Consider the following 26926-nt stretch of genomic DNA (forward strand, 5'->3'; position numbering starts at 1 on the left):
GGAGAACCAGGGCGCAGACCCACTCCAGCCGAAATAAGAACCTACCCGGTACAAATGAAAGTTAAGCCACGCGCTAGAAGTTGTCATTGCTGACAAAATAGAAGACGCCTTTCCCCATTTTCCCCCGCAGAAATCCATGTATTCTTTTCGGGAAGCAAGCGCCTCACCCGAGTGGCCGGGATCGAACCCGTGGAGGGCAGAGAGCGACGGCGCCTGTGGGACTCTGTTTCCCTGCAGAGCCCAAGCGGTGGGGGGCAGGCAGGCCGCGGCCGCCCCGGGGGCCCTGTACCGCGGGGTCGCTCACCACGCGCAGGTACCGCGCACAGGTGAGCGTTCCGGCTCGGAGTTTCGGGGTCTCAGCCACCGACTCCCCAGCGAGGCCTGGCGCCCCCCGGTGACGGCGCGCGGTCTGAGCGCTGAGTCCGGAACAGAACTGTCCTGCGGAACTCCGAGTGCACGCTCGGTTTCCGGGGGAGGAGGGCGGCTAAGGACCTGCGCGCGACGGTTCTCGCCGCTGCCATGGAGGCGCTGGCCATGGGGGTCCGAGCGGTGCGGCTCTTGCGGGTCGCTCCCAGTGGCGGGGTCAGCCGGAGTGAGTTGCAGAGGCCGTGGGGACGGGGAGCGAGGCCTAGAAAGTTGTGTCTGTCCAGATTGGGCCTGAGGCGCGTCCTGGGAGGTCTCGCTGGGCAGGGGAAGGAGGAGGGTGTCTCAGTCCCGCCGCGGCGGTCGCCCTTGCGCAGCCTGGGAGGACAAGTGTTTGAGAGCGAGGGGCCAGAGGAGGGCAGGAACGAGGGCAGGGGTCGGGGCCGGGCCGCCTCTGGGAAGCGGCGCGCGTTCCGTGCACGTCTGCCCATGTCTTCCCGAGGAATACTCGTACTTGCCTTGGCAGGGTCCCCGATTTTGGCCTTTGGAAAGTAAACCCAGCTTTTCTCTTTCTGGATATTGCTAGTTTCGGTGTGGGACCTTTAGTCTCCTGAACCTTTCTTGTCTTCCTTCAAGACCCTTTCAAACCGACCACTTTGCTCACCTTCCCAATGACTCTAGTTCAGTTTTGACTCTGTTTCCTGGTTACTTTTTGCCCCTTACTGTAAAGCACTGATTGGAAACACGACAGAGGAAATTGGTGGGAAATAGCGGTCTGATGTGAAAGAGTCAAATTTAAAAGTAGAGGCACTTATCTAGGCCAGCTCTGTTTTTTTTTTTTGCTGGTGCTTGCTAATATTACAAATCGGTTTAAGTTTACCTCTGAGCACAGTTTTGGCAGTATGTTAATCATGTCTTCAGTCTTCATATTTATTGTAACTTTTCCGCAGGATTTATAGCAACATCGCCAGCTTCTCAGCTGTCACCGACAGAATTGACAGAAATGCGGAATGATCTCTTTAATAAAGAGAAAGCCAGGCAGTTGTCATTAACTCCCCGAACTGAGAAGATAGAAGTTAAACATGTTGGGAAAACTGACCCTGGTACTATCTTCATGATGAATAAAAACATTTCAACTCCCTACAGTTGTGCCATGCGTAAGTAACAGAATCAGGTTACAGTTTGGACCCTTTTACTTGAGCTGTGTGGAAGTACTGGTGCAGGAGACAGGATATTGTAATTACTCCCTGGACTTCCCAGAGGTTCTTTGTCTGGCACCTTACTGTCTGTTCACTGTCCCTTTAGCTCCGGAGGGTACTATGAGTATTCCAAGGTTGGCACTGTAGTGCACAGATTGTCCTGCCTGTGGCATGTTTGCCTCTGGCTTTGTTTAGGGTACTAGATTATTTTCTGGTGAAAGGTGGCCAGACCTGAGTGCATTGTTACTGATGTGCTTTCTCCTTTAATTTAATTTAATTTTAGAGATGGGGTTCTGTCTCTGTTGCCAAGGGTGGAGTGTAGTGGTACTATCATAGTTCACTGAAACTCCTACCCTCAGCTTACCAAGTAGCTGGGCCTGTAGGCGCCCACCACCACACCTGGCTAATTTATTTTTATTTTTTGAGAGACAGGGTGGCTATGGTGCCCAGGTTGGTCTTGAACTTCTGACCTCAAGCCATCCTCCTGCTTCAGCCTCGCAAGTAGCTGAGATTTGCTTGCTCCTTTTAGGTAGGGCTGTGATGTGGTAGGAGCAGTCACCATGCAGGTCTCAAGAAGGGATTTTGGTATAAAGGATTGCCATGTCTGCAGATGGCCAACTTTTTTTGCCCTTTTTCTTTCTCTCCTCTTTGTCGTATAGCCTAATTTTTATCTGTCGTCTGCTTTCCATTTGGCTCTCTCTGTGTTGTATTTTTGTTTACATTTATATTTACATGTGTAAATGTGTGAGTGGGAATGTGAATGGAATCCATGTGTTGGGGGTAAAAATATTTATATTTTAAAGAGACAACTGTGCCCCATGTGTGATTTGGTGTGGAAATGAAGGGAATAAAGACCTCTATATTTTATTTTTCATCAAAATTTTTTTTTTTTTGAGATGGAGTTTCGCTCTTGTTACCCAGGCTGGAGTGCAATGGCGCAATCTCGGTTCACCGCAACCTCCGCCTCCTGGGTTCAAGCAATTCTCCTGCCTCAGCCTCCTGAGTAGCTGGGATTACAGGCACGTGCCACCATGCCCAGCTAATTTTTCGTATTTTTAGTAGAGACGGGGTTTCACCATGTTGACCAGGATGGTCTCGATCTCTCGACCTCGTGATCCACCCACCTCGGCTTCCCAAAGTGCTGGGATTACAGGCTTGAGCCACCGCGCCCGGCTCATCAAAATGTTTTGATAGTACCTTTGATAGAACTGGTAATATTGAAATTAAAGAAGCCCCCACATAGATACAGGCATGAGTAGCTGCCTTGTTTAAACTTTTGGAAAACTCAGTAATAATTCCATTTAAGTAATTAACAACTTTACTTAACAACTTTAGTGATCAGCTTAAACTGGCCTGAAGAGAGTACACTCAGTCTTCCTTCACACTGGCACTTGAATTAGTATGTATACATATTTACTCATTTGGTTTTCAAGTGTTTCTGGAACCTCTACCATATGATAGACATTAGGATTACAGAGGAGGATGAGACAAAACTCAGTCCCTTAAGGAGCTTTATGCACATCACGTGTAGTGATGAAGCTTCTGAAGCATCCCAGCATGACTCCTGCCCTGAGACTTTCTTGTCGTTCATTCTTGCAGTCATTCAGTAAACTTTTACTGAATACCTGCTATATTCCAGGCTTGGTGCTACGCCCTGGATATACTGATGAGTGAGCAAAAATTGACATGATCCCTGTCTTTATGGGACTTATGTAATGTTTGATAATTTAGATCCTGTAGTTTGACTACTTTTATGAGTAGCTGTGTAATTTCAGAACATCTAATCACAGTTGGTATTGCATTCCGGGATGATCAAACAGACCAGAACTGATTGGCTTATAAGGGAACTCATATTAACTATTAAAAAATGGTAACTACGGCATTTAACTTCAAGAGTCTATATCATGGAAATAAAAGATGGTCTGGGAACAAGACCCAAAACCAATCTAGAACTGATTTTTGGAGGGTTGAGTTAATATATTTCCCTTTTCTTTTGAATTGTGTGTATATCTATCCAAATATATCCATGATGCTGCTCTCTGAATATTCAAGTGTAACTCTGGGAAAATTGTTTTATTAATAATTGACAAATTTGAGTATATTGGGTATTATTTATTTATTTATTTATTTATTTTTAAGATGGAGTCTTGGTCAGTCACCTAGGCTAGAGTGCAGTGGCGTGATCTTGGCTCACTGCAACCTCTGCCTCCTGGGTTCAAGTGCTTCTCCTGTCTCAGCCTCCCAAGTAGCTGGAATTACAGGCTTGTGCCCCCACACCTGGCTAATTTTTTGTAGGGCATTATTTTTTTAAATTGGTTATAGATGTAATATGCTTTGTTTCTCTAAAAAGGACAGTCTGCAGAATTGTGCCTTCCCATTATTTTATTTCTAAATGTAGCACTTAAACATGTAACTTTCACTCTGTATTTTGTTAGATAATCAGTCTGTTTTAAATTTCTAGACCTAAGCGAGTGGTACTGCAGGAAGTCCATTCTGGCTCTGGTGGATGGACAGCCATGGGGCATGTATAAGCCTTTAACGAAGTCCTGTGAAATTCAGTTTCTTACTTTCAAAGATCGTGATCCAGGAGAAGTGAATAAGGTATTTCTATCTCTACATTCTTTTTCTATTTCCCTTTTTATTAAGACCTGTTTTCTATGGGGTGTAACGTGTAAAAATATAACCAAATTTAAATGTATTGTATTCTTTAGTCAATGTTTTACTTGTTAGATTAGGTACTTTTTTAGTTGGGAAAATACCAGTGGCATCCATATCTCTGTATTTTTGGTATGATATGTCTTTTATATTCATATCTTTGTTTAACTGACATTCATTAATTACCTTGTATATTGTGGGTGATTCCATTTCCACTGCTACTACTTGAGTTCAGCCTTTAACCATCTTATCTAGATGATTTCAATAACTTTTTAACTCTTTCTGCTTACTCACCCCCTACTTTTTTTTTTTAGTACTTAAAAATTGTTCTTTTACAGGCATATAACAGTTACAGTTGAACAAGAAAATGATAGCAGTGACAGTAATAGCCAACAATGAGTATGTATTATGTGTCAGGCACTGTTCTGGGTGATTTACAGATATTGACTCTAACCTTCATACAAACTCCACAAAGTTTGTGCTATTCTCACCGTTTTCCTGATAAACCGAGATAAAGAGAAGTTCAGCAGCTTGACCGAGGTTACTGATTTAGGAACTACTGGAACCCAGATTTGAACCTAGGCATTCTGACTGGAGTTCAACAGACATTTAAAGACATTTAAGTAGGATAGATGAAGAAGTACATTTTGCTACTTGCCTTCAAGGCCTGGGTTTGTAGTTATTTTTAGTGTAATGTGGTTGCATAGCATATATAATGGAGCAGTCTCTGCCACACACAGTGAAGTGACTCCACTTTTGTAGTCCTCAGATATGAAGAAGAGCTTCTGAAATTAAGGTGCTCAGAGTAGTGTCAGCAAAAGGGGAACACAATGGACAGGTACAGTGCAGGTTTCTCTTTGTGACTGATCAGGTCATTGATTTGATAACATCCCAGGCATGTCCACGGATCAAAAGGTACTGGTAAAATGAAAGCCCAGTTGCTGCTGCTCTGCTATAAATATGAGTAATCTGAACGATGTATTATGATGTTAGGTATAGGATAAGACTCACAAATAATTCATAAAAGTTGAGTTTTTTCTCCATATTTATACATGGTATAAAGTTAAATAATTAATATATTTATTTTACTTTAGCATAAGTTTGTTAACAAGTTAACTTTATTTTGAGTTAAAAATAAATACTTTCAGATACTGAAACCATCTATTGATTGATAACTATTATAGTGTTTGATATCTTGCACAGAAACATTGCTAAGAACCTGAAGTTGATGCTTCATTCTTTCCTGATTTTTGCTCAGTAGAGGTAATGTCATGGCCTGATGGTAACTGTTGCTATATTATGTGAACAGAGATATATGGGACATAGTTTCTAAGTCAGAAGTTCACTTAAAATTTAATATTGTTGAAACTTCAGTGAATCTCAGTGTGTTTATATATATTTTATATATGTGTATATTTTTTCTAGGCGTATTGGCGTTCTTGTGCTATGATGATGGGCTGTGTGATAGAGAGGGCATTCAAAGATGAATATATGGTCAATTTGGTCAGAGCTCCAGAAGTTCCTGGTAATGTACATGTATAAATATATGTCTTTTTATGATCCTTAAATATTTTGGTACCTATTTTGGTTTAGTTCTAATTTTGTCTAATATAAATTACCATTATACATGTGTTTCATTTATCATGGGTAACACCATCTTAATATGATGAAATATGAAGTAGCCTTTGCAGGTTAATAATTAACATCATAGAATTACTGGGAAGTGTTTGTCTTGAATATGAATTTCATGGAATTCCATGATCTCAGTGTTTGTTTATTTTTCACAATTTTAAGCATATATTTCCAAATTGGGTGTATAGAGGAGGAGAAAATGTTTGAGTATAAGTAGACTGCTGGAAGGAGCTGTGCTTAGGTGGTAATGTTTCACCAGACATGACCGTGACTCTGGAGAGAGAGACTGCTTTGGCCAGGTGAAAGGGTGTAGACTCTGTAATTTTGCTAAAACTAGGGTTTTGTAATAGTGAGTATGGTAGGAGCACATGTATAATTCTTTTTTTTCTTGAGACGGAGTCTCGCTCTGTCACCCAGGCTGGAGTGCAGTGGCGTGGTCTTGGCTCACTGCAAGCCCTGCCTCCCAGGTTCAAGCAACTCTCCTGCTCAGCCTCCTGAGTAGCTGGGGTTACAGGCGCCCCCCACCACGCCTGGCCAATTTGTGTATTTTTAGTAGAGGTGGGGTTTCACCAGATTGTCCAGGCTGGTCTTGATCTCCTGAACTTGTGATTTGTCCACCTTGGTCTCCCAAAGTGCTAGGATTACAGGCGTGAGCCACCATGCCTGGCCATATAATTTTTTTTTTTTTTTTTTTTTTAAAACAAGTAGGTATACCTAAAATATTTGAAGGAAACTCAAGGAATGATTCTAAGAATGAAACACCAAAAAGAAGATATTTAGGGGATATAAAAGAAATTTAGCATTTCCTATCCATTAAGTTACCAATATACTTCCTAAATATCTTGTTCCTTGGGATTTTTTTTTTGAGATGGAGTCTCATTCTGTTGCCGAGGCTGGAGTGCAGTGGCGTGATCTCTGCTCACTGCAACCTGTGCCTTCCAGGTTCAAGTGATTCTCCTGCCTCTGACTCCCGAGTAACTGGAATTACAGGCTCCTGCCACCACGCCTGGCTAATTTTTGTATTTTTAGTAGAGACAGGGTTTTACTATGTTGGCCAGGCTGATCTTGAATTCCTGACTTCAGGTAATCCACCTGCCTTGGCCTTCTGGAATTTTTATATCTGGTAACTATGTGAAATCTATATGGTAATAGCATTTTTGAATAAAACTTCACTGTTTAAAAAATATTAGTGATTTGGGGTTACTAATCTTTTGGCTAAGGGAAATTTGATAAGGCTCTGGCAAGCAGCTGGAATAATGGCAACGATTTTATAATTTGTAGTCTTAGGAGAGAGTGCTAATCCTTCATTCTGTGGTCTAAATATTCAGTCGTTGCAAATTAGTAACTTTCTGTTAGGGCAGTTTTGACTTTGCATTTTATTTTGGTTGGATTTACAGTAATTTCTGGTGCCTTCTGTTATGACGTACTTTTGGATAGCAGACTTGATGAGTGGATACCAACAAAAGTAAGTATGTTCTTCTGGAGTATTAATTTTAGATCTTCTGGAATACTAATTTTAGAGTCTCTGCCTTTGTTAGAGTGATTCCTATGTTAGTATTGTTGAATGGTACTGTACATTGAGGACATTTAAAAAAATCTATTATCTATCTACTGTCTGTCTGTCTACTATCTATCTATCTATCTGTCTGTCTGCCTGTCTGTCTGTCTATCAGTGTTGTTGCTTTTTCAGCATATTTAAGACAGATATATGAATGAGAGTATTTACATCAACATGATCAGTTGTCTTGAAACTTTATGTCCTCCTTGACCTTTTCTTGATGTGCCTTCTAAGTGGTTTTAAGGTAGTAGTTTTCAAGAGGCCCAGAATATAAAATATAAAAACTTAACAATCTTGACTGATATGGAGGGCTTGGAGCCATACCTGTTTGGATCGCTGGAGCACAATTTGAAAACCACTTCCCTAAGCCATTTTAACTTGTTCCATACTGTGACATCCCTGTATATACAAGGGTCACATTGAGAGCTGGGTGAATTAAAACAATCAGACTTTGACAAAGCTAACCCAAGCATCAACAAACCAAATATTAACAAACTGAACTCTTTGTGAATGCTCTGCCTTTGTAATGAGGCTGGTCCTTGTTGGTTTGGGACTTGGGTAGCAACAGGGCCTAACAAGGACGGTATAGATCAGGTGCTCAGTAGGTAAGGGGTGCTGATGGTTATCAAAGATCAAGCCTGGAGATGCAGTTCTGATTGGGGAGAATAGGCAGATACCTAATTCTTAATTAAACAAGACTCTATGTCCTACATAATGGGATTCTGGAGATCTGAAAAGGGGAAGCAGTGTAGCACATCATTTTATCAATTCCACTGTGTACATTCATTTTACATTTAATATCTCTGAAAATAGATGAGCCTTATAGTAGATGGTATCTTGCAGTTATCATTTGTAGTTTTTTTTTTTTTTTCCCTTAGTGATACATCTTAGATTTAGTGAAATACTGTAGTAGTTCTTAAAAGCCAGGATTTTGGAGTCAGGGCAGATCCAGCTTTACATTTGGCCTTGGAAATTACTTTTTGTATAATCCTGCCCATATTACATATTGAAAGAGAGAGAAGAGGGAATCAAGAAAGAATGAGAAAAAGGGAGAGGGAAGCGAGAGAGAGAAGAGGGTGGGCAGGGGGAGGGAAGGGATTCGAACTGTTTCTTCGTGACCTCTGGGCCCCTGTCAATGAAGCTTCTTCCTTTTCAACTATGTCTCCAAATGGAAGATTTTCTTTACTTGCGGGGAGTTAGGTAAAAACTAATGAGGTCAAGCTTTAATTTTCCTTATCTATGAAAAAACATAACTGCCTTTTTCTTTCCTTTTTCTTTGTTTCTTTTTTTTTTTAAGAGATGGTGGTCTCACCCTGTTGCCCAGGCCAGCCTTGAACTTTTGGACCCAAGCAATCCTGCCCCAGCCTTTCTATTAGCTGGGGCTACAGGCGTATGCCATTGTGCCTGGCTTTTTGCATTTTTCTTTTTTAAAAGATAAAACCTTATAAAAGAAATGTATCAACTGATTGCAGACTGCATGGAGTTGGGTTGAGTAGACAGCTTAAAGAAAGTAGGGGAGAATTACATTGAAGGAATAGTTGTATTAAACCATGAATGTGGATTTTTTTATATAGTAAATTATTCTTTTTTTTTTTTTTTTTTTTTTTTTTTTGAGACGGAGTTTCGCTCTTGTTACCCAGGCTGGAGTGCAATGGCGCGATCTCGGCTCACTGCAACCTCCGCCTCCTGGGTTCAGGCAATTCTCCTGCCTCAGCCTCCTGAGTAGCTGGGATTACAGGCACACGCCACCATGCCCAGTTGATTTTTTGTATTTTTAGTAGAGACGGGGTTTCACCATGTCGACCAAGATGGTCTCGAACTCTCGACCTCGTGATCCACCCGCCTCGGCCTCCCAAAGTGCTGGGATTACAGGCTTGAGCCACCGCGCCCGGCTAGTAAATTATTCTTTATAGAGAAGTCATTTCATGCAAAAAAGTCTAATAGGATTTTTATGGAAATAATTTTATTATAAAAATTATTTGTGTAATAGTACTTTGTCCTTTCTGTATTAGTAATGATTTATAGCATGAGAGCTCAATTAGAATTTGTATTAAAAATCTTATAAACATTGTTAATGTGTATTAATATTTTAATTGTGTAAGATTGACATTTTTATTAAGCAGAAACTTTTGATATTGGACATATGCTATACTTTGTATGTGGTCGGTGATGATGCTACATTTCTAGCCAAACTTTCTCAATTATGAAAACAATTTTTTCCCCATGCATTTAATAAACTTAGTTTTATTCATACTGTAAATACACTTTTATGTCTTGCTAGTTTATTGGCATTTTTACTTGCTGCATCATAGCTTTAATAAACATTTTAAGGTTATATAATTTAGATGAAATTATAATATAATTTGGATAAAATTTCTTTATAGGTTTATTTTTAATAATATTCATGCAGGCTGACATCTTAAATACAGGTAAATAAAAAGTTTTTTAATTTATGGTCCAAAACTTCAGTTGTTGCAAATTAATAACTTTCTGTCCTAACAAATTTGATTTTGTCTTTTATTTTAGTTGGATTTGCAGTACTAAGCATAGAGTTTTGTCTTAACTGGCTTATGGAGAAATGCATTTCAGTAAATTGTTACTAAAGGTTATTACTATCATTTTTAAGGAGAACTTACGTTCCTTCACAAAGGATGCTCATGTTTTAATTTATAAAGATCTTCCATTTGAAACTCTGGAAGTTGACGCAAAAGTGGCATTGGAAATATTTCAACACAACAAGTAAGTGTAGGCTTTCTTTAAATCAAGGCTAACTCTCCCAGTATTATATGTAATGAAGAAAATTCAGGTCTTAAGAATTTTTATATTTGATCTACACATGACAGTGTATTATTTTCCACTCCGAGACCTCTCTTTCTGCAGTAGGAAGTTTATTTATTTTTGTTGATCTCATTTATTTCACCGAGAATAATGTTCCCCACCTCCCTTGATAATTTTCTCACTTTGTTTTACTTCTCTGTTCTTGGACCAGCCTTTCTCATTATATCAACACAGTGGTATGTTTCCTTTTTTTCTTTCTACTACTTTTTTTTCTTTCTAAGTGATAACGTATGTTAAGCCACTATATAATTTTGCGTATTTGGCAGCATTTCTCTCCTTCCCCTCCACACTTAAAATGGTACTGGTAAGACTGAAAATGCAAGCAGTTTGGAAGGGGGCTAACAGCTAAAGTAAAATGTTTACACAGCCAGTCTTAGTCTTCTGCATGTGAATTATTCATTTGATGGATTTTCCAACATTTTAATTCCTGTATGCCTTCTCAGTTTTCACTCAGAAAACTTTCAGTTCACCTTCTACTACCAGTTATAACAAAATAAACTAAATTTTACTGTTAGCCTAATAGAATATTAGAACTAATTAGAAAGAGAAATCTGTGCTATAAAAAAAAAGAAAACTAACATAGGTACTAGAGTCTGAAGCCAAAATATGCACCTACAAATTGTTAAAGGTTACAGATTAGAATTTCTTTAGGTATATAGAAGTTGAATTACAAATTCTCATAGGGGTAGTTTGTCATAATATGTTGGGTTAGTTATGAGTGTCTTTTTGACACATACCATATCGCTTGGCATTTCTCAGAGCAATCTGTCTCATTCTTCCATAAGATGTTGATTGACATGCTGAAACCATGTATTGTGTTAAGCTGAGTTTGAAGAACAGTGGCTTATAAAACTTTACCCGGTGCACTCAGCGGTCTCCCAAAGTGAAAATTTCCCAAATGTATTTGCCTATAAAACACTTTTTCTTGAAACATTTTTAGCATGTCCTGGAATCAGTGGACTTAGAAATCAATTGTAATGTACTGTTTTAACTAGAGTACAGATAGTATTGTAGAACCAAACCACCATTTATAGCATTGATTCTACAAGAAAATTCTTTGAACTATCCAAACACATCAAGTCACTCTCTGTGTCAAATGTCTAGGCACGTGCTACCCAAAAGAAATACAATACGAGATGTCTGTATAATTTGAAATTTTCTAGTAGTTACATTGAAAAAAAGTCAAAAGAAAAGGTGAAGTTAATTATAATGATTTTGTTTAAATGATACATCTACAATGTTATTTCAGTATAATTAATGTTAAAATATTGATGTTATTTTATGTTCTATTTCATTGAAATCTTCAGAACCTTATATGTTTTATACTTAAGGCACGTTTTAACTGGTACTAATCACATTTAAGTGCACCGTAACTACCTTACTGGACAGTGTACTTTTGACTTCCATTCAGTATACATTGAGATTTTCCATTCCTCTATCTAACTGTCAAGGACTGATAGGGGCTTCTGGGACTTTTGTAACTTGGTTGAGTGTGTGGTAGGAGGAAAGGGATGATTTTGGAGGAAGTTTGATAGGACAGAATGGTTGGATCATTGAAGGTGGGTCAGTGATTGAGCCTTTCTGCTGCAGGGGTAAGGGTGGGACCTTTCTGTGGCTTTGACTCATGGGGGACAGGAGCATCTCTTGGAGGTGGGTTAGGAGAGACAAATATTCAAGGGAATTAATTGGTCCCCTTCTTAGTGCATGGGGGACTGTAGCAGTCAGTGGATGTTTTTGCATAAGCCAGTGTTCCCCAACTTTGCCACATTGTGCATACACATGTGTGCACACATACATGTATTACTTGTTTAGCACCCTGGGTAGACAGATAAAGCTCTCAATAGTAAATGGTAAAGTCATGGTTTGAACCTGGGCTGTGGAGTTTCATCTGTGCCTTTAGCTAAACTCACAGAATTGGGCAGATTTGAGAGACACTGGGAAGTAAAATTGACAATTTGATAATGAATTGAATGTAGGGGATATGGTGGGAGAAAGGAATTAAGGAACTCTCCCATGTTTTTCACTTGCACACCTGGGTGTTTGGTGGTATCATACTAAGATAGGAAATTCAGGAGGAAGAACAAGTTTGGTTGGGGAAAGAGGTGGTAATTTGTGCAGTTTGCAAATTTCAGGGTAAGGTGCTTGTGGAACATCCTAGAGGATGTCCAGACGGGTCTCAGGTATACAGTTTGGTGCTCAGAAGAGGTAGGTGGATTAGAAGCAGAGATAAAGGAAATATAACTACATAAGTAGTAGCACAAGGAGCTGGCCTAGGGAGGATGCCTAGAGTAAAAAGAGTGTATAGGATAGAATTCTCAAATAGTAGAGAAAGACAACAGTGGCCCGAGATGTAAAATAACAAGCAGTAAGGAATGCCACTGATACCCATGGAAAGAGCACTTTGAAGCTGGGTGTGGTGGTTCATCCCTATAATCCCAGCACTTTGGGAGGCTGAGGCAGGAGGATTGCTTGACGCCAGGAGTTTGAGATTAGCTTGGGCAACATAGCAAGACCCAATCTCTTAAAAAAAAAAAAAAGTTATTCCAGCATGGTGGTCACAACTATAGTCTGAGCTTCTCAGGTGGCTGAGGCAGGAGGGTCACGTGAGCTCAGAAGTTTCAGGCTGCAGTGAGCTATAATTGCACCACTGCATTCCAGGATGGGTGACAGAGCAATAAATAAATAAATAAAATTGAAAATGGAAAGAAGGAACACTTTGAGAAGTGGAGGTGAGCATTGGTATTAAGAAAATGAGGACCAAAAAGTGTCCATTGGGTTGACACCCACCAGGTACCTGTGATTTTGTTGAGAACAGTTTGGCAGAGTCATGGGGCTGTAGCCAGATTAAAGGGAGGAGAGAAGGGAGGTTCCAAGTGTAACCCACTCTCAAAAAGTATGGCTGAAGAGAAAGGGAAGTATTTTTAAACACCTTTTTACATATTTAGAGTTAAAAAAAATTTTTTTTTCTTTGTTGCTTTTCAGATACAAAATAGATTTCATCGAAGAGAAGGCATCTCAGAACCCTGAGAGAATAGTCAAGCTACACAGGTAAAGTAAAACTCTAAAAACTGGCTGCCGTGTTAGAGTAAGGCTTAGCTTTATTGTTATCCAAATAAAGCATATGACCAAAATAGATGAATTTGCACCTTATTTTGTTCTTATTACCTTGTTTTCTGTTGCTTTGTTCATTGTTTTCACATGGTGGTAAATGAAAGCTCTAACTTAGCTTCAGGAACACTTGTTTTCTGTTCCTCATTTTACTGTTTGCTATTTTTATTTAATTTTGAGTTGAAAACCACTGTTTAAAAAAATATAATTTTTAGGGATTTTGAAATTGGGTAAGATAGTCATTGTTATGAATTGAACATGATAATTCATATGCATACAGAAATATGAATATTGACTGATTAGTAATTACTTATGATACATGTAAATTAAGTCAGACTGTGCTTTCTGACACATGGATGAGAAAGGTCCACTGCTTATGATGACGTTCTCCTGTGGGGAGCAAGTCCCAATGCATTCTGTAGAAATGACTTTGTGATCTGGATCTGTTTTCTCAACCTCGTGTTTTTATGAACTGGACTTAACTTTTTTCTTCTAGAAACTGCTTTTTGTTTCTGAACTCATTCTGTCCTACACGCTAAATTCTAAACTCTGTTACGTGGATTATTGTAAGGTTTTTAGATGATCGGTTTTAGGCAATTGGATCTGCTTGATAGCATGATGTATTGCGTGACTCTTAAAGACCTTTAAATTTATATCAATGCTAATTAAGAAAATGGTTCATTTGATTTAATTTTCAAAGTTTTAGTCTCTTTACTTGAGATCATTGTCAGGGGTCATTAGGAATTGAACTGAACCATATATAACGTTCTTGATTAGGGTGTTAGCAGCAAAGAGAATGAAGAGATTTCTTTTTCAAGCTATTACAAATTATTTGATGTTGCGGTTTTGTTTATTTTTAAATAAATCAGAATAGGTGACTTCATTGATGTGAGCGAGGGCCCTCTTATTCCAAGAACAAGTATTTGTTTCCAGTATGAAATATCAGCAGTTCACAGTCTTCAACCCACCCAGCCAAGTCTCATACGAAGATTCCAGGGTCTGTCTTTACCCGTTCACTTAAGAGTAAGTAAAGCTTAAGGTTCCAGGACTTCCAATTTGGGTATAAATATAATTCTGGACTTGATTTTATACTAGTGTGAAGAATCTAAACTTTTAGTTTTTCTTAAGTTGTAGGACACTAATATTTTGTAAACTCAGATTTGCGTTTAAAAACAAAGTTGGCCAGTGGGTAAATACACAATTACAAAAGACATATTTGTTAAAAAAATTAAATCAAATTGAGACAGCATTTTTAATTTTTCAAATTAGCTTAGGCGAGGGTGCATTGGCATAGGGAGTATTGGAGTGCATATTGGTAAGACCTTTCTGAAATGCCTTTTAAGCTTACATTTGGCATGCTCTTCCCTCTATTCATAACCCAAAACCTGTCATTTTCCACATTGTTCCCCCTCCCTTGCTAAGCTTTTTATTTAAATTTTTGATGTTGAAATAATTGCAGTTATAAGACAAATATAGAGAGATCCCATGTACCTTTACTTAGTTTCCTCTTGCAATACTAAAATACAATATCACCACCAGGGTATGGGCATCAGTACAATGAAGATACAGAACAATTCCTTCACTATGGGGACTCGTCATGTTGGCCTTTTATAGACACACTCATGTACAGCCACTTCCCTCTGTTGCCCTCCATTACCTTTCCTGTTTGCCCCTGCCAACTACTCACCTGGTTTCCTTTTCTATAGTTTTGTCACTTCAAGAATATTATATGAATGGGATCAAGCAGTATGTAATTTTTTGGCATTGGCAATTTCACTCAGTATAATTCTATGGAGATTCATCCAGGTCATTAGGTATATCAGTTGTTCATTCATTCTTATTGATAAATGGTATTACTAGGTCTGGATGTATCATGGTTGGTTTAACCGTTGATTCATCAAAGGACATCTGAGTTGTTTTCAGTTTTTGGCTATCACAAATAAAGCTGCTGTGACATTGTGTGCAGGTTTAGGTGAATATTTCTCTAGGATAAAATACCCAGGAGTGCAATTGCTGTGTCATATGATAAGTGTATGTTTAGTTTTTTAGAAACAGCCAGAGTGTTCTAGAGTAACTGTACCGTTTTACATTCCCACTCGCAGTGTACGAGTGATCAGTTTTTCCACATTCTCACTAGCATTTGATGCGGTCACTACTTTTTTTTTTTGTTTTAGTCCTTCTGATACGTTTGTAGTGATTTCTCATTGTAGTTTTAATTTGAATTTCTCCATTGACCAGTGGTATTGATCATCTTTTTGTGTACTTATTTGTGATCTACATATCTTCATTGGTGCAATGTCTGTTTATGTCTTTTAGCTAGTATTCTAATTAGATTGTTTTACCTTTTAACAGTTGAGTTTTAAGAGTTCTTTATATGTTGTAGATGTTAGTTTTTTGTACATATGTAGTTTTTAGATTTCTCTTGTTTTCTGTCTGTACCTTGTATTTGTATATGTGGCTTGTTTTTTCATTCTCTGGGCAACCTTTTGGAGAGCATAAGTTTTTAATTTTGAGGAAAGTAGTTTATCAAAATTTGATAACATTTTAATTTTAATAGATTATGTTTTTGGGGTTAATTTTAAGAACTCTGACTAGCTCCAGATCCCAAAGAGTTTCCCCTTTTTTCTCCTGCCTAAAAGTTTTAGAGTTTTATATTTATTTAAATCTGTGTTCCATTTTGAGTTAATTTTTCTGTACGTTTGAGATTTAGGTTTAGGTTATTTTTATTTTTTTGCCTGTAGATGTCAAATTGCCCCAGCACCATTGGTTGAAAAGGTCACTCTTCCGCCACTAAATTACTTTTGCATCTTTGTTAAAAATTAGCTTGGCATATTTATGTAGGTCTATTTTTGAGTCCTCTATTGTGTTCCATTTATCACGTATGTTTACATCACTACCAGTACCACACAGTCTTGATTACTGTAGCTCTAAATAGGTTGTGAAATCAGGTAGAGTCATTCCTCCCTTGTTACTATTTTTTGATCAAGATCGTTTTAACTATTGTAGTTTGAGTTTCCGTTTAATGTTAGGATAATATTTTTTATGTTGAGTCTTCTTGTGATTTTGATATGAAGTCCATTAGACCTGTTTAGCAATTTGGGGAGAATTGACATCTTTAATATGTTGAAACTTCCTGTCTATTAACTTATTATACCTTCTTATTTATTTATATCTTCTTTCATCTCATTTTGTAATTTTTAGTACACCTCTCCTTTACGTTTGACTTTGACTTTTCTCCACATACCTGCTTCCTTTCCTATCCTTCCCCACTTGAGAAAATCTGATCACCCTTTACCTCAAGCTTGTCTAACCTATGGCCCGTGGGCTGCATGTGGCCCAGAACCCCTTTGAATGCGACACAAATTCTTAAACTTTCTTAAAACATTATGAGATGTTTTTGCAATTTTTTTTCTTTTTCTTTTCTTGTTTTTTTAGCTCATCAGCTGTCATTAGTGTAGTATATTGTATGTGTGGTCCAAGACAATTCTTCCAGTGTGGCCCAGGGAAGCCAAAAGATTGGATACCCCTGGTTTCCCTAGTTGTTTGAGGTAATCCTTGATTCACTTTTCCCCTCGTAGCCACGCCCCCAGCCCATCAATCAGCAAGTCCTTTCAGCTTTTAACTCTGAAATGTATTCTGAACCTATGTACCTCACAGCATCTCATCTACTGCTGCCTCCCTTATCCAAGTTCCTGTTTTCACTCTCCTTCCTTGCTTTCACTCTTGCCCTCTGCAGTGCATTCTGTGCTTAGTAGCCAAAGTGATCTTTTTTAATTTTTAAAATTTATTTATTTTGCTTTAGGTGTATGCTATATCTGGCATCAAAGTCATCTTTTTAATACACAATCTGTTACATACTTCCTCTGGCCCAAACTTTCCAATGGCTTCCCTTGAACAAATCCCAACTCTTTACTCTGTCTCACAAAGCCCTGCATTATCTGGTCCCTGCCTGCATCTCTGACTTTATCTGACACCACTCCCTTCCTCACTCACTATATTCCAGCCACAGCTTAGGGTCTCTGTACCAGCAGTTCATTCTGCCTGAGTCAAGCATGGTTTTCCCTTTAAACAGACCAGGTAGCTCTTTTCCTAGAAGGGTTCGTATGTCAAAATTTAGTAATTTTACCTTTTATTATAGATTTTATGAGCTTATTTGGTGTGAAGTAGTCACTGGCCTGCTCATATGCCTTGATATCACTTTCAGTTGACCTAATAAAATTGATGTGGTCATGATACAGTTTGCACAGTTTTCCTTAGTGCATTCTGATAATCCTCTGCTACAGGAGATTGTTAAGGACTCAGGAAATTGAGTTTAAATTTTACTATTGTTTTGGGAGGCCGAGGTAGGAGAATTGTTTGAAACTAGGAGGCAGAGGTTGCAGTGAGCTGAGATTGCACCACTGCACTCCAGCCTGGGCAACAGAGTGAGCCTCCATTTAAAAAAAAAAAAGACTATTGTGTTTGTTAGGTTTTACTTATTCTTCAGGGTCATTTGCTGAATTCTCTGGTTCTGCCATTTCAGTGTGAAGATGTCACAGTTGGTTTTTAATGACTGACTTCTTGTGATTGCTTATGATTTGAAGAATGACTTCTAGAAGGTTGAAATTGGCTATTTAAGGATTGAACCACAATCTATGGGAAAGTAGGGCAGATTTTTGCTTCCTACTAGAAGGAATGCTTTCTACGATGGAAATGATTAAGAGAGGCAAAAGTGGAAGAAGGACACATTCAATCCTTAAGTCTTTTTTTCTTAATGCTCACTGCAACCTCCACCTCCTGGATTCAAGCAATTGGAGAAAGTGAAAAACAAAGCATCTCTTTTATGTAGTACCTTTTTCCCTCTACTGTGATCCACTTTCACAACCACTTAGCTATATTAGTACTATCTTTTAATTATTTTGTTCTAAAAGCTATATAAAGACTCTATCCCTTTTACTTTGATTTTACTACTTTTTTTTAGTTCATCACAAATCTTTTCTTTTTAAGGCACATTTTACGATATGGGATAAGCTGTTGGAAAGATCTCGGAAAATGGTAAGTGTTTTGGACAGCTAATTTGTACCCTTCTATAAAGAAATTCATCAAAATTAATCGATAACAACCAAAGGGGGGAAAAATGAAAGAAGCAAAGAGAAAGGAAAAAGTAAGTTGTCTCAATAGTCAATGCAGTATTTTGATTGTTTACTCCAGTAGTATTTTGGTAAGACTAAAGTTGTAATTTGGCAGTTCTCTTTTGATTTTATTTGTTAATATCAAGAAAATGATATTGTAGAACTTGAAGAGAAGTAAGAATATTATTATGCAATAGTAATAGTTCCCAATAGTTATAATGGTATCAATTAGGTCTTAGGATTTTTTTTTTTTTTGTAAACTTAATGAATATTTAAAGGATTAAGATTTGTCAGATATAATTTTTTTTTTTTTTTTTTTTTTTTTTTTTTTATGAGAGGGAGTTTCGCTCTTGTTACCCAGGCTGGAGTGCAATGGCGCGATCTCGGCTCACCGCAACCTCTGCCTCCTGGGTTCAGGCAATTCTCCTGCCTCAGCCTCCTGAGTAGCTGGGATTACAGGCACGTGCCACCATGCCCAGCTAATTTTTTGTATTTTTTTTAGTAGAGACGGGGTTTCACCATGTTGACCAGGATGGTCTCGATCTCTTGACCTTGTGATCCACCCGCTTCGGCCTCCCAGCACAAGCCTGTGCTGGGATTACAGGCTTGAGCCACTGCACCCAGCCCCTTGTTAGATATATTTTAAAGCTTCCTTAGTCAGTGACATTAAATGTGCAAATGTCCTGAAAAATCAGATTTGAATGTTCGTGTTTTTGTGGTTTATTCTGTGTCATTAGCATTTATACTTCATTAGTAGGAGTGATTGTATTTCTTGACCACAACTGTCCCTGTTCCCTATTTCATAGGCTAAGTGTGCCTCTTTTACTTAGGTTATCTGGTGGCTATCCTGTGTCATCTGGCCTCATTAGGCCTTCCCCTTTATCCTAATTTCCCACAATGCCACAAACACTCTGGCCAAGCTTGCAAGCACATTAAGCATCACACATCAAACTTACTATCAGGTTTGCATATTTCTTCATGATTGTTTTTCTTTCTGGACATCATTTCCCATTCTCTTTTTGTCGTTTACAACACAGTCATTCTTCACTACCTTGCCCGAGTCACACCTTCTCCATGGAACAGTCTCAGAGTAATCTCCTAACAAATAATTACCCATTCGGATAAGTTTGTGCTTGATTGTATACCTCAATGTATGTTTTTTGATTGTTTTCTTTGCCAGTACATTTATCTTCTGTTTGTTAATCCTTTCAGGATTTGTTATATTTGTATAAGCCCAAATTCTGAATATATTAGCACATGAGGGGGTTCCCCAAGAAATATTTATTGACTATTTTCCATAATGATATATAAACCTAGTCTTTATTAATGAATATATTGATAGGAATTATTATTTAGGGACTTCATAATCTGGTATAAGGATTATATAATTTTTTTTCTCATGAGAAGAAAGTATCTTTGGATGGAGTAATTTTCTCTTTTCAGTTGGTCGCAGAGATCATTATAGATTAAGAAACTGAAAAAGAACTGTTCAGCATGGTTACTTAGAGTTAACTAAAATTAAAAAAACTTGAAACTGGAGAAGAAATGAATATTTAAGAAATAGTTTGGGAAACTAAAGAAGCAATAGTAACTGAACACTTTAAAGGAAGGAAAAATGGAGAAAAATGGCAGAGACAGTATCTTATTTAGAATATCTAATAATGTTAGCCAATACATATTTTTCAAACATTTATTCTTCTTTAGTTGCTTTTTTCTACTGTGCATTTTGCTTTTCTGAAGGGATTAGATTAAACCTGTGGTTCATTGATTCAACACAGTCTTACTGATTGTTTACTGTGTGCCAGGTACTGTTACAGTCTGGAGGAATAAAAAATCAACAAAATGTACTTGCTGCCTCAGGGAAATAATGTTGATTGGATAGTTAGACTTATAAGCAGACAGTTCAGGTGTACTTGTGGGGCTCTGGCATAAAGAAGGGGACTCAGACCAAGCTGGGGAGTTGGTTAAGGAAGGTTGGCAGGAATTGGAATCCCTTAAGTTGATTTTAAAGGATGAATAAAAGTGAACCATGCAGGTAATCCGTTGGAGAATGGGTTAGAGGCTATCTCAGAGGAAGCCAGTTGCTTACAGGCATGAAAGAATAGAGAACATGATAAATGTAAGATGAATTTGAATGCACAGGTCACGTCTAGGGTAGCTAATGAGTCTGTCCAAAAACAGAATATAAGGGGGCTTGTGTTCCTTGTTGTGAACTTACATTCCTGACTTTTCTTCCTTCACCTCACTGAGGTGATAGCGAGTGACTGGAGAATTTTGAGTAGGGACGTGACCTGTTGATCAGCTATTCTTGCTTAAAAGCTCATTCTAGGGGTAGCATGGGATATAGCTGTCAACTCTTAAGCCACGGGTTCTGTTAGGGGGATAGAAGAGGAAGAGGTCCTAAAGTTCAGCCATGATAGGGAGAACGACTGTGAGAGTTAACTTAGGTTGAGTTAATAGGGCTGTTGACAGAATATGCAGGTAAGAAGAAGAGAGTGAATTCTCGAATACTGTCCTTAGTTAGCTGGGCAGAGCCCTTTACCAAGATAGATGATCCAGGCAGGACAGGTTTTGGAGGTGTTGAATTTGGATTTAGCCATGTCTGTTTGATGAGTCTGAGTGACATAGAATAGAATAGGGACATGGCGATATCTATTTAGACTAAATCTATAATATGCTCTATTCTAAATGGAATTATACTCCAAAAGAAAATAAACTGATTTAAAATATCTTGTTACAGCACTTCAGGTGTTTTTTTTTTTTTCTTAGTAATGATTGTGTTTTATGGCTGAAAAGTAAAATGGCAAACTTGAGAAGCCTAGGTATAATATGCCTTAGATTATATTAAAATCTTTTGAATGGAATTATTGTTCTTTACCTGATAATTTATATTGGTAACTTGCTGTTTAAATCTTCTTACCTAACTTTCTGTAATAATAACTATTGAAGGAGAAAGATAGAGGATCATTATAGGAGGGCTGTGGGATGATTTAAAATGGTGGATGATGCTCTCTTTGGCAGCACATATGCTAAAATTGGAATGATACAGAGAAGATTAGCATGGCCCCTGCACAAGGATGACACGCAAATTCGTGAAGCATTCCATATTTTTAGAAAATGTGGCACATATACCCCATGGAATACTATGCAGCCATAAAAATCGATGAGTTCATGTCCTTTGTAGGGACTTGGATGAATCTGGAAACCATCATTCTCAGCAAACTGACACAAGAACAGAAAATCAAACACCGCATGTTCTCACTCATAGGCAGGTGTTGAACAATGAGAACACGTGGACTCAGGGAGAGGAGTATCACACATGGGGGCTTTTGCGGGGTGCTAGGGGAGGGACAGCAGGGGGTGGGACGGGTGGGGAGGGATAACATGGGGAGAAAGGCCGGATATAGTATGTGCCTTTGCAACAGCCCTGTATGACCTGCACATGTACCCCAGAACCTAAAGTAAAAAAATAAATAAATAAATTAGTGAATCACATTTAAAAATAAATAAATAAATAAAATGGTGGGTGAAGGGTAAAACTGGAAGTGTTTATTAGGAAAGTAAAGCTATTCATGTTTTTACAGGTAACTGAAGATCAAACTAAACCAACAGAGGAAAGTACATCTACCTAATAACTTTCTAAAATTTAAATATGTATAATAAAATAAATGTTTTTAATATAATGTTTGTGTGTGCTTATAAAGATTAACTCTTTCTCCCTAAGACTGATAGTGAGTTTTACTTTTTCCCTTATGTTGCTCAAAATAAAAACTGTCAAAAACAGGTCACTCCCTTCCTGCTCCGTGAAAAAAACACTTTGGCATGTTTTCTCTCTTTTTTTTTTTTTCTCATGTGTATGCAGATACATTCGAATAGGATCTTACTGTACTTGCTTGCATTTTTTTTTTACTTAACAGTGGCACAGTAAACATCCTTGTGCAAAAATGGCAAATGTTTCTAGATAAAAATGATAGTATTTATCATGTGCTTGGCCTTGTGCTAAGCTCATCATGTGGAACCTTTTGTTTAATCCTCACAGTGACCTGTTGAGAAGATGTTTCCTATATTTTAAATGAGGAAACAGCATAGAGCTTGAAAGTGGCAAAGCGGGAATTTGAATGAAGGCAGTTTCACTCAAACATGCTCTTATGTTCTACTCTACGTTGCCTCACATATAAATAATTTTGTAGGAATAGATTTCTGGCAGTGGGATTGTTGACAGGTGCTACCAGATGCTGGCTTCCCAAAGGTTTTGCCAAATGTCACTCCCAGTAACAGTGTCTAAAAGTGCCTTTTTCCCCACACCTTGAGTAAGCCTTGGTTATCAATCTTACGAAAACATTTTGCCAAAAAGTTTCTGCTTCAGTATTAGCAAGTTTTCTGCTTCTGGTGCACAGGCTTCCTCTGAAGACTATTTTTTTTTTTTCTTCTGGGTGAGGTCAACTTTTTTTAGAGTCCCTATCTTCCTGTTTCTTGATTAACTTTCTCATTTTGCTAGCATTTGTTTCTGAGCTCCTTTCTAGGAAAAAATGTCTAAGAGTTGAGCCATTACATGTCTAAAGTAGGTTCTGCACTTAAATTTGATGAACTGTTCAGCTAGATATAGAATTCTAGATTGAAAATTAGTTTTCTCCTAGAACTTTGAAAGCAGCTCAGTTATTTTCTGCATCTGATTTTGCTAATAAAAGGTCTGATGCCGGTCTGATTCTTGTTCCTTTTTGTATAACCTGTTCTCTGCATCCCCTTCCCTCAACACACTCTGGACATTTTTAGGATCTTACTATTCTTGGTGTCGTAAAATTCTACAATCCTGTACCTGTATCTAGGTCTTCAGTCAGTTATTCTGCTTGGTACGTAGGCAGTCCTTTGAATTTTTGACATCTCTCTTTAGGATTAGGATTTTTTTTGTTGTTGTTGTTCTTTCATTTCTCTGAAGGTTCTTTGTTTCTATAATACCTTTCAGCTGTGTTTGCATCGTCTGTATTGGTCCTCTTATTTTTTTTTTCCTTTCTCCATCATTTTTCCTGCATTTATATTTTACTCATTTAATACATTATAGCAAGCATTTTTTAATTTCTGAAAGCTCTCTTTTGCTTCACTTTCATAGAATTCTATTCATGTTTTCTGGATGTGATGTATTTTCATGAAGCTCTCTGAAGATGCCTAAAGTGGGTTCTGCACTTAAATTTGATGAACTGCACTTACATTTGTTCGTTCATTCACTTTGTAGTCCCTGAATCTTCTCTTTTCTCTGGTGACAGATTTTTTTGTCTTAGTCTTTCATTTACATGTTTCAGGCTTTTTTCAAATGTCTAATGTTTGTTGGCTGTCAGTTTGTAGTTGACAATGTGGATGTAAGGAGGTTGAGTGGCAGCTCTGGTTTGAGCAAGGGTTGGCTTCTCATAGGCATCACTAAGGATGAGTAGGTGAATCTGGCAGGTAGGATGAGGGTTTTTAAAATGCTAGAATGAAGAGGTCTTGTCTTGGCTACCAATTTCTACATTGACTACCCTAGTTTTCCCCAGGCTGTTCTTTCACTTACTTTGTAAAAGATCCCATTGATGTTTTGTGTGGGGCAATTCCTGGATTTAGGCCCTTCTGTATTTGAAGATGGGGTAGTGTGCAACCTGTTTGTATAGAGACCTTTAATTAATTCCTTTCTTTTTAATTAGTTTAGATTTAATTACTCCCTCTACTGTCTTCAATCATCTCTGAACTTCCGCTGTCTCTGAACTAAGGCCCAGCTGGGCCGGTTGGCTGCCTCTGGTGGAACTTCCTCCACGTTTTCTAGGTGGTGATATTCTCTAGTGTTTTATTAGTCACTTTCTGTCTTTTAGAATTTGGTTGCCATCTCTTGTTTACTGATTTTTTTCTTCCATTCCCTTTGTTGTTTGTGAGCATACAGAAAAGTACAGAGAATAATTTCACAAACATTTTCATGCTTTTTGGGCAACTAGCACTGTTTAAACACCTGTTTTTTGGCAACTTCCCACATTATGGATCTTACCTTACCCATAAGAAGAATGAAATTTAATTTCCTCTCCTTCCTTGCAGCCATGGCTCAGACCGGTAGCGTGGGCTCACCAATTAGACATACTTGTGTGAAATCTGGAAGCAAGTACTTTGAAGACAAGAGTAGTATGAGTTACATTTTACTGAGAGGAGCAGTGATGTGGTTTTCAAGGCAGCAGTGGCAGAGGTCTCATGTAATGGTGCAAGGTATGGAGGCTGTGCTTAGCGGTTTTTCCCCTGCGGCTGCTCCTTGGTATAAAAATGGGCATTTTTTTTTGGAGCCTCATAGTCCTGACTTCCAGGCCTGAGACTTGTGAGCCATGTTTTTATGTTTGTTTAGCTAGTTTAGATCCTGTTGTTTGTAACCAAGAATGTTGATATATAGCCACTATTTAATTGTAACCACTGTCAACCTTTTTCCTTATTTACTTGAGATCCTTTTGTGTTTAAATAAAGGAAAAGCTGCACATCCATTGAAGGTCTTGTTATGTCATTTCCTTCCTCTCAAGAAGAACTGCTATCCTATTTATACCTGTCCTTACTCTTCCTGATTTTATATTTTTCCTACAATCCATAGTATTCTTTGTTTTAAAACTAAACATAATTGGTTTCATAATATATATTGTTTTGCAATTTGCTTTTATTGCTCAGCATTGTTTTTCATGTACAGCATGTCGATGCCTGTAAAGAGTTAGTACATTCATGTCATCTGCTATATGGTATTTCATTATATGATTAATCCCACCATTAATTCATTTTCTTATTGATGACCATTGAGGATATTATTGGCGTTTAAGTATTACAGTATTGCAGAAAGTATTCTTCCACATGTTTCTTTGTGTACACATTTGATAATGTCTCTAGGGTCTGTATCAAAGTGGACCATGCATCTTCAGCTTTACTAAATATTATTAATTGGCTGCTACAATAGTCTTACCAGTTTACTCTCTATCAGCAGCATGAGAGTTCCCATGTTTTCTGCTCTCATTAACGTTTATTATTTTCAGACATTCAGATATTTTGTTGGTTGAATATGCATATCCTATCATTTAATTTGTTTAATACTGAGCATATAGTACCAATACGCATCTCTTCATTTCTTTTGATGAATTACCATTTTACAACCTTTGCCCCTTTTTTACAATTGGATTTTTGGTTATCACATTATTAGTAGTTTTTTTTTTTTTTTTGAGACAGAGTTTCGCTCTTGTTACCCAGGCTGGAGTGCAATGGCGCGATCTCGGCTCACCGCAACCTCCGCCTCCTGGGTTCAAGCAATTCTCCTGCCTCAGCCTCCTGAATAGCTGGGATTACAGGCACGTGCCACCATGCCCAGCTAATTTTTTGTATCTTTAGTAGAGACGGGGTTTCACCATGTTGACCAGGATGGTCTCGATCTCTTGACCTCGTGATCCACCCACCTCAGCCTCCCAAAGTGCTGGGATTACAGGCTTGAGCCACCGTGCCCGGCCACATTATTAGTAGTTTTATATGTATATGTATATTTTTTGAGATCGAGTCTCATTCTGTTGCCTAAGCTGGAGTGCAGTGGCATGATCTCGGCTCACTGCAGCCCCTGTCTACTGGGTTCAAGTGATTCTCCTGCCTCAGCTTCCTGAGTAGCCGAGTAGCTGAGATTACAGGCAAGTGCCACCACATCCAGCTAATTTTTATATTTTATATATAGAGATGGGCTTTTAACATGTTGGCCAGGCTGGTCTCCAACTTCTGGCCTCTAGTGGTCCACACTTGTTGGCCTCCCAAAGTGCTAGGATTACAGATGTGAGCCATCATGCCTGGCCTGTTCTTTATATTTTTAGAAAGTTAAACCCTTGTGCACCAGGCACGGTGGCTCACGTCTGTAATTCCAGCACTTTGGGAAGCCAAGATGGGTGGATCACCTGAGGTCAGGAGTTTGAGACGAGCCTGGCCCACATGGTGAAACCCCATCCCTACTAAAAATATGAGAAATTAGCCTGGCGTCGTGGTGCATACTTGCAATTCCAGCTACTCAGGAAGTTGAGGCATGAGAATCACTTGAACCCAGGAGGTGGAGGTTGCAGTGAGCTGAGATTGCACCACTGCACACCAGCATGGGCGACAAATTGACACGCCATCTCAGAAAAGAAAGAAAGTTAAACCCTTGTCACTACAAATATTTCTCTTGTCTGGCTTACCTTTTAATTTTGCTTATGCTGTCTTTAAGGTAGACTAAATAATTCATCTTTTCCTCTATGATTTATATTTATGAAATTTAAGAAAGCCTTTCCTAACGATGTTATAAAGCAGCCTACTCTTTTAAAGTCTTGATTTTCACATTTAATTGTATAATTTATTTAAAGTTTATTTTTTGCATATAGAGTGAGGAAAGGGACCTATCACCCTTTCCTCCACAAGGATAGGCAGTTATTCTATTTATTTCTTCTCTACTCTTAATGATTATGCCATGC

The 26926-nt window shown here is 38.3% G+C and overlaps 1 protein-coding gene and 1 non-coding gene across 10 annotated transcripts in view; both read left to right on the forward strand.

The window, feature by feature from the left end:
• Positions 1–485: 485 nt before the first annotated feature.
• Positions 486–26926, forward strand: part of MRPL39 (mitochondrial ribosomal protein L39) — a 198719-nt gene continuing 172278 nt past the window's right edge. For 6 of the 9 annotated variants that reach the window (XM_074389438.1, XM_074389441.1, XM_074389443.1 and 3 more), the window contains exons 1-9: positions 486–592; positions 1314–1520; positions 4024–4163; positions 5643–5742; positions 7247–7314; positions 10034–10146; positions 13228–13293; positions 14223–14376; positions 18340–18387. In XM_074389438.1, coding sequence (XP_074245539.1) covers positions 520–592; positions 1314–1520; positions 4024–4163; positions 5643–5742; positions 7247–7314; positions 10034–10146; positions 13228–13293; positions 14223–14376; positions 18340–18387 — 969 coding nt within the window. In that variant the 5' untranslated portion in view covers positions 486–519. Of the gene's footprint in view, positions 593–1313; positions 1521–4023; positions 4164–5642; positions 5743–7246; positions 7315–10033; positions 10147–13227; positions 13294–14222; positions 14377–18339; positions 18388–19501; positions 21207–22048; positions 24955–26926 lie in introns of those variants that run through there. The other 3 variants (XM_003934331.3, XM_010344889.3, XM_074389444.1) reach the window with 3 other exon arrangements.
• On the forward strand, positions 21470–21576 carry LOC120368495 (U6 spliceosomal RNA). Its single transcript, XR_005582606.1, has one exon. It is a non-coding gene; the product is annotated as a U6 spliceosomal RNA (small nuclear RNA).

Source organism: Saimiri boliviensis, chromosome 18 (genome assembly GCF_048565385.1).
Source record: "Saimiri boliviensis isolate mSaiBol1 chromosome 18, mSaiBol1.pri, whole genome shotgun sequence".
Lineage (NCBI taxonomy): Eukaryota > Metazoa > Chordata > Mammalia > Primates > Cebidae > Saimiri > Saimiri boliviensis.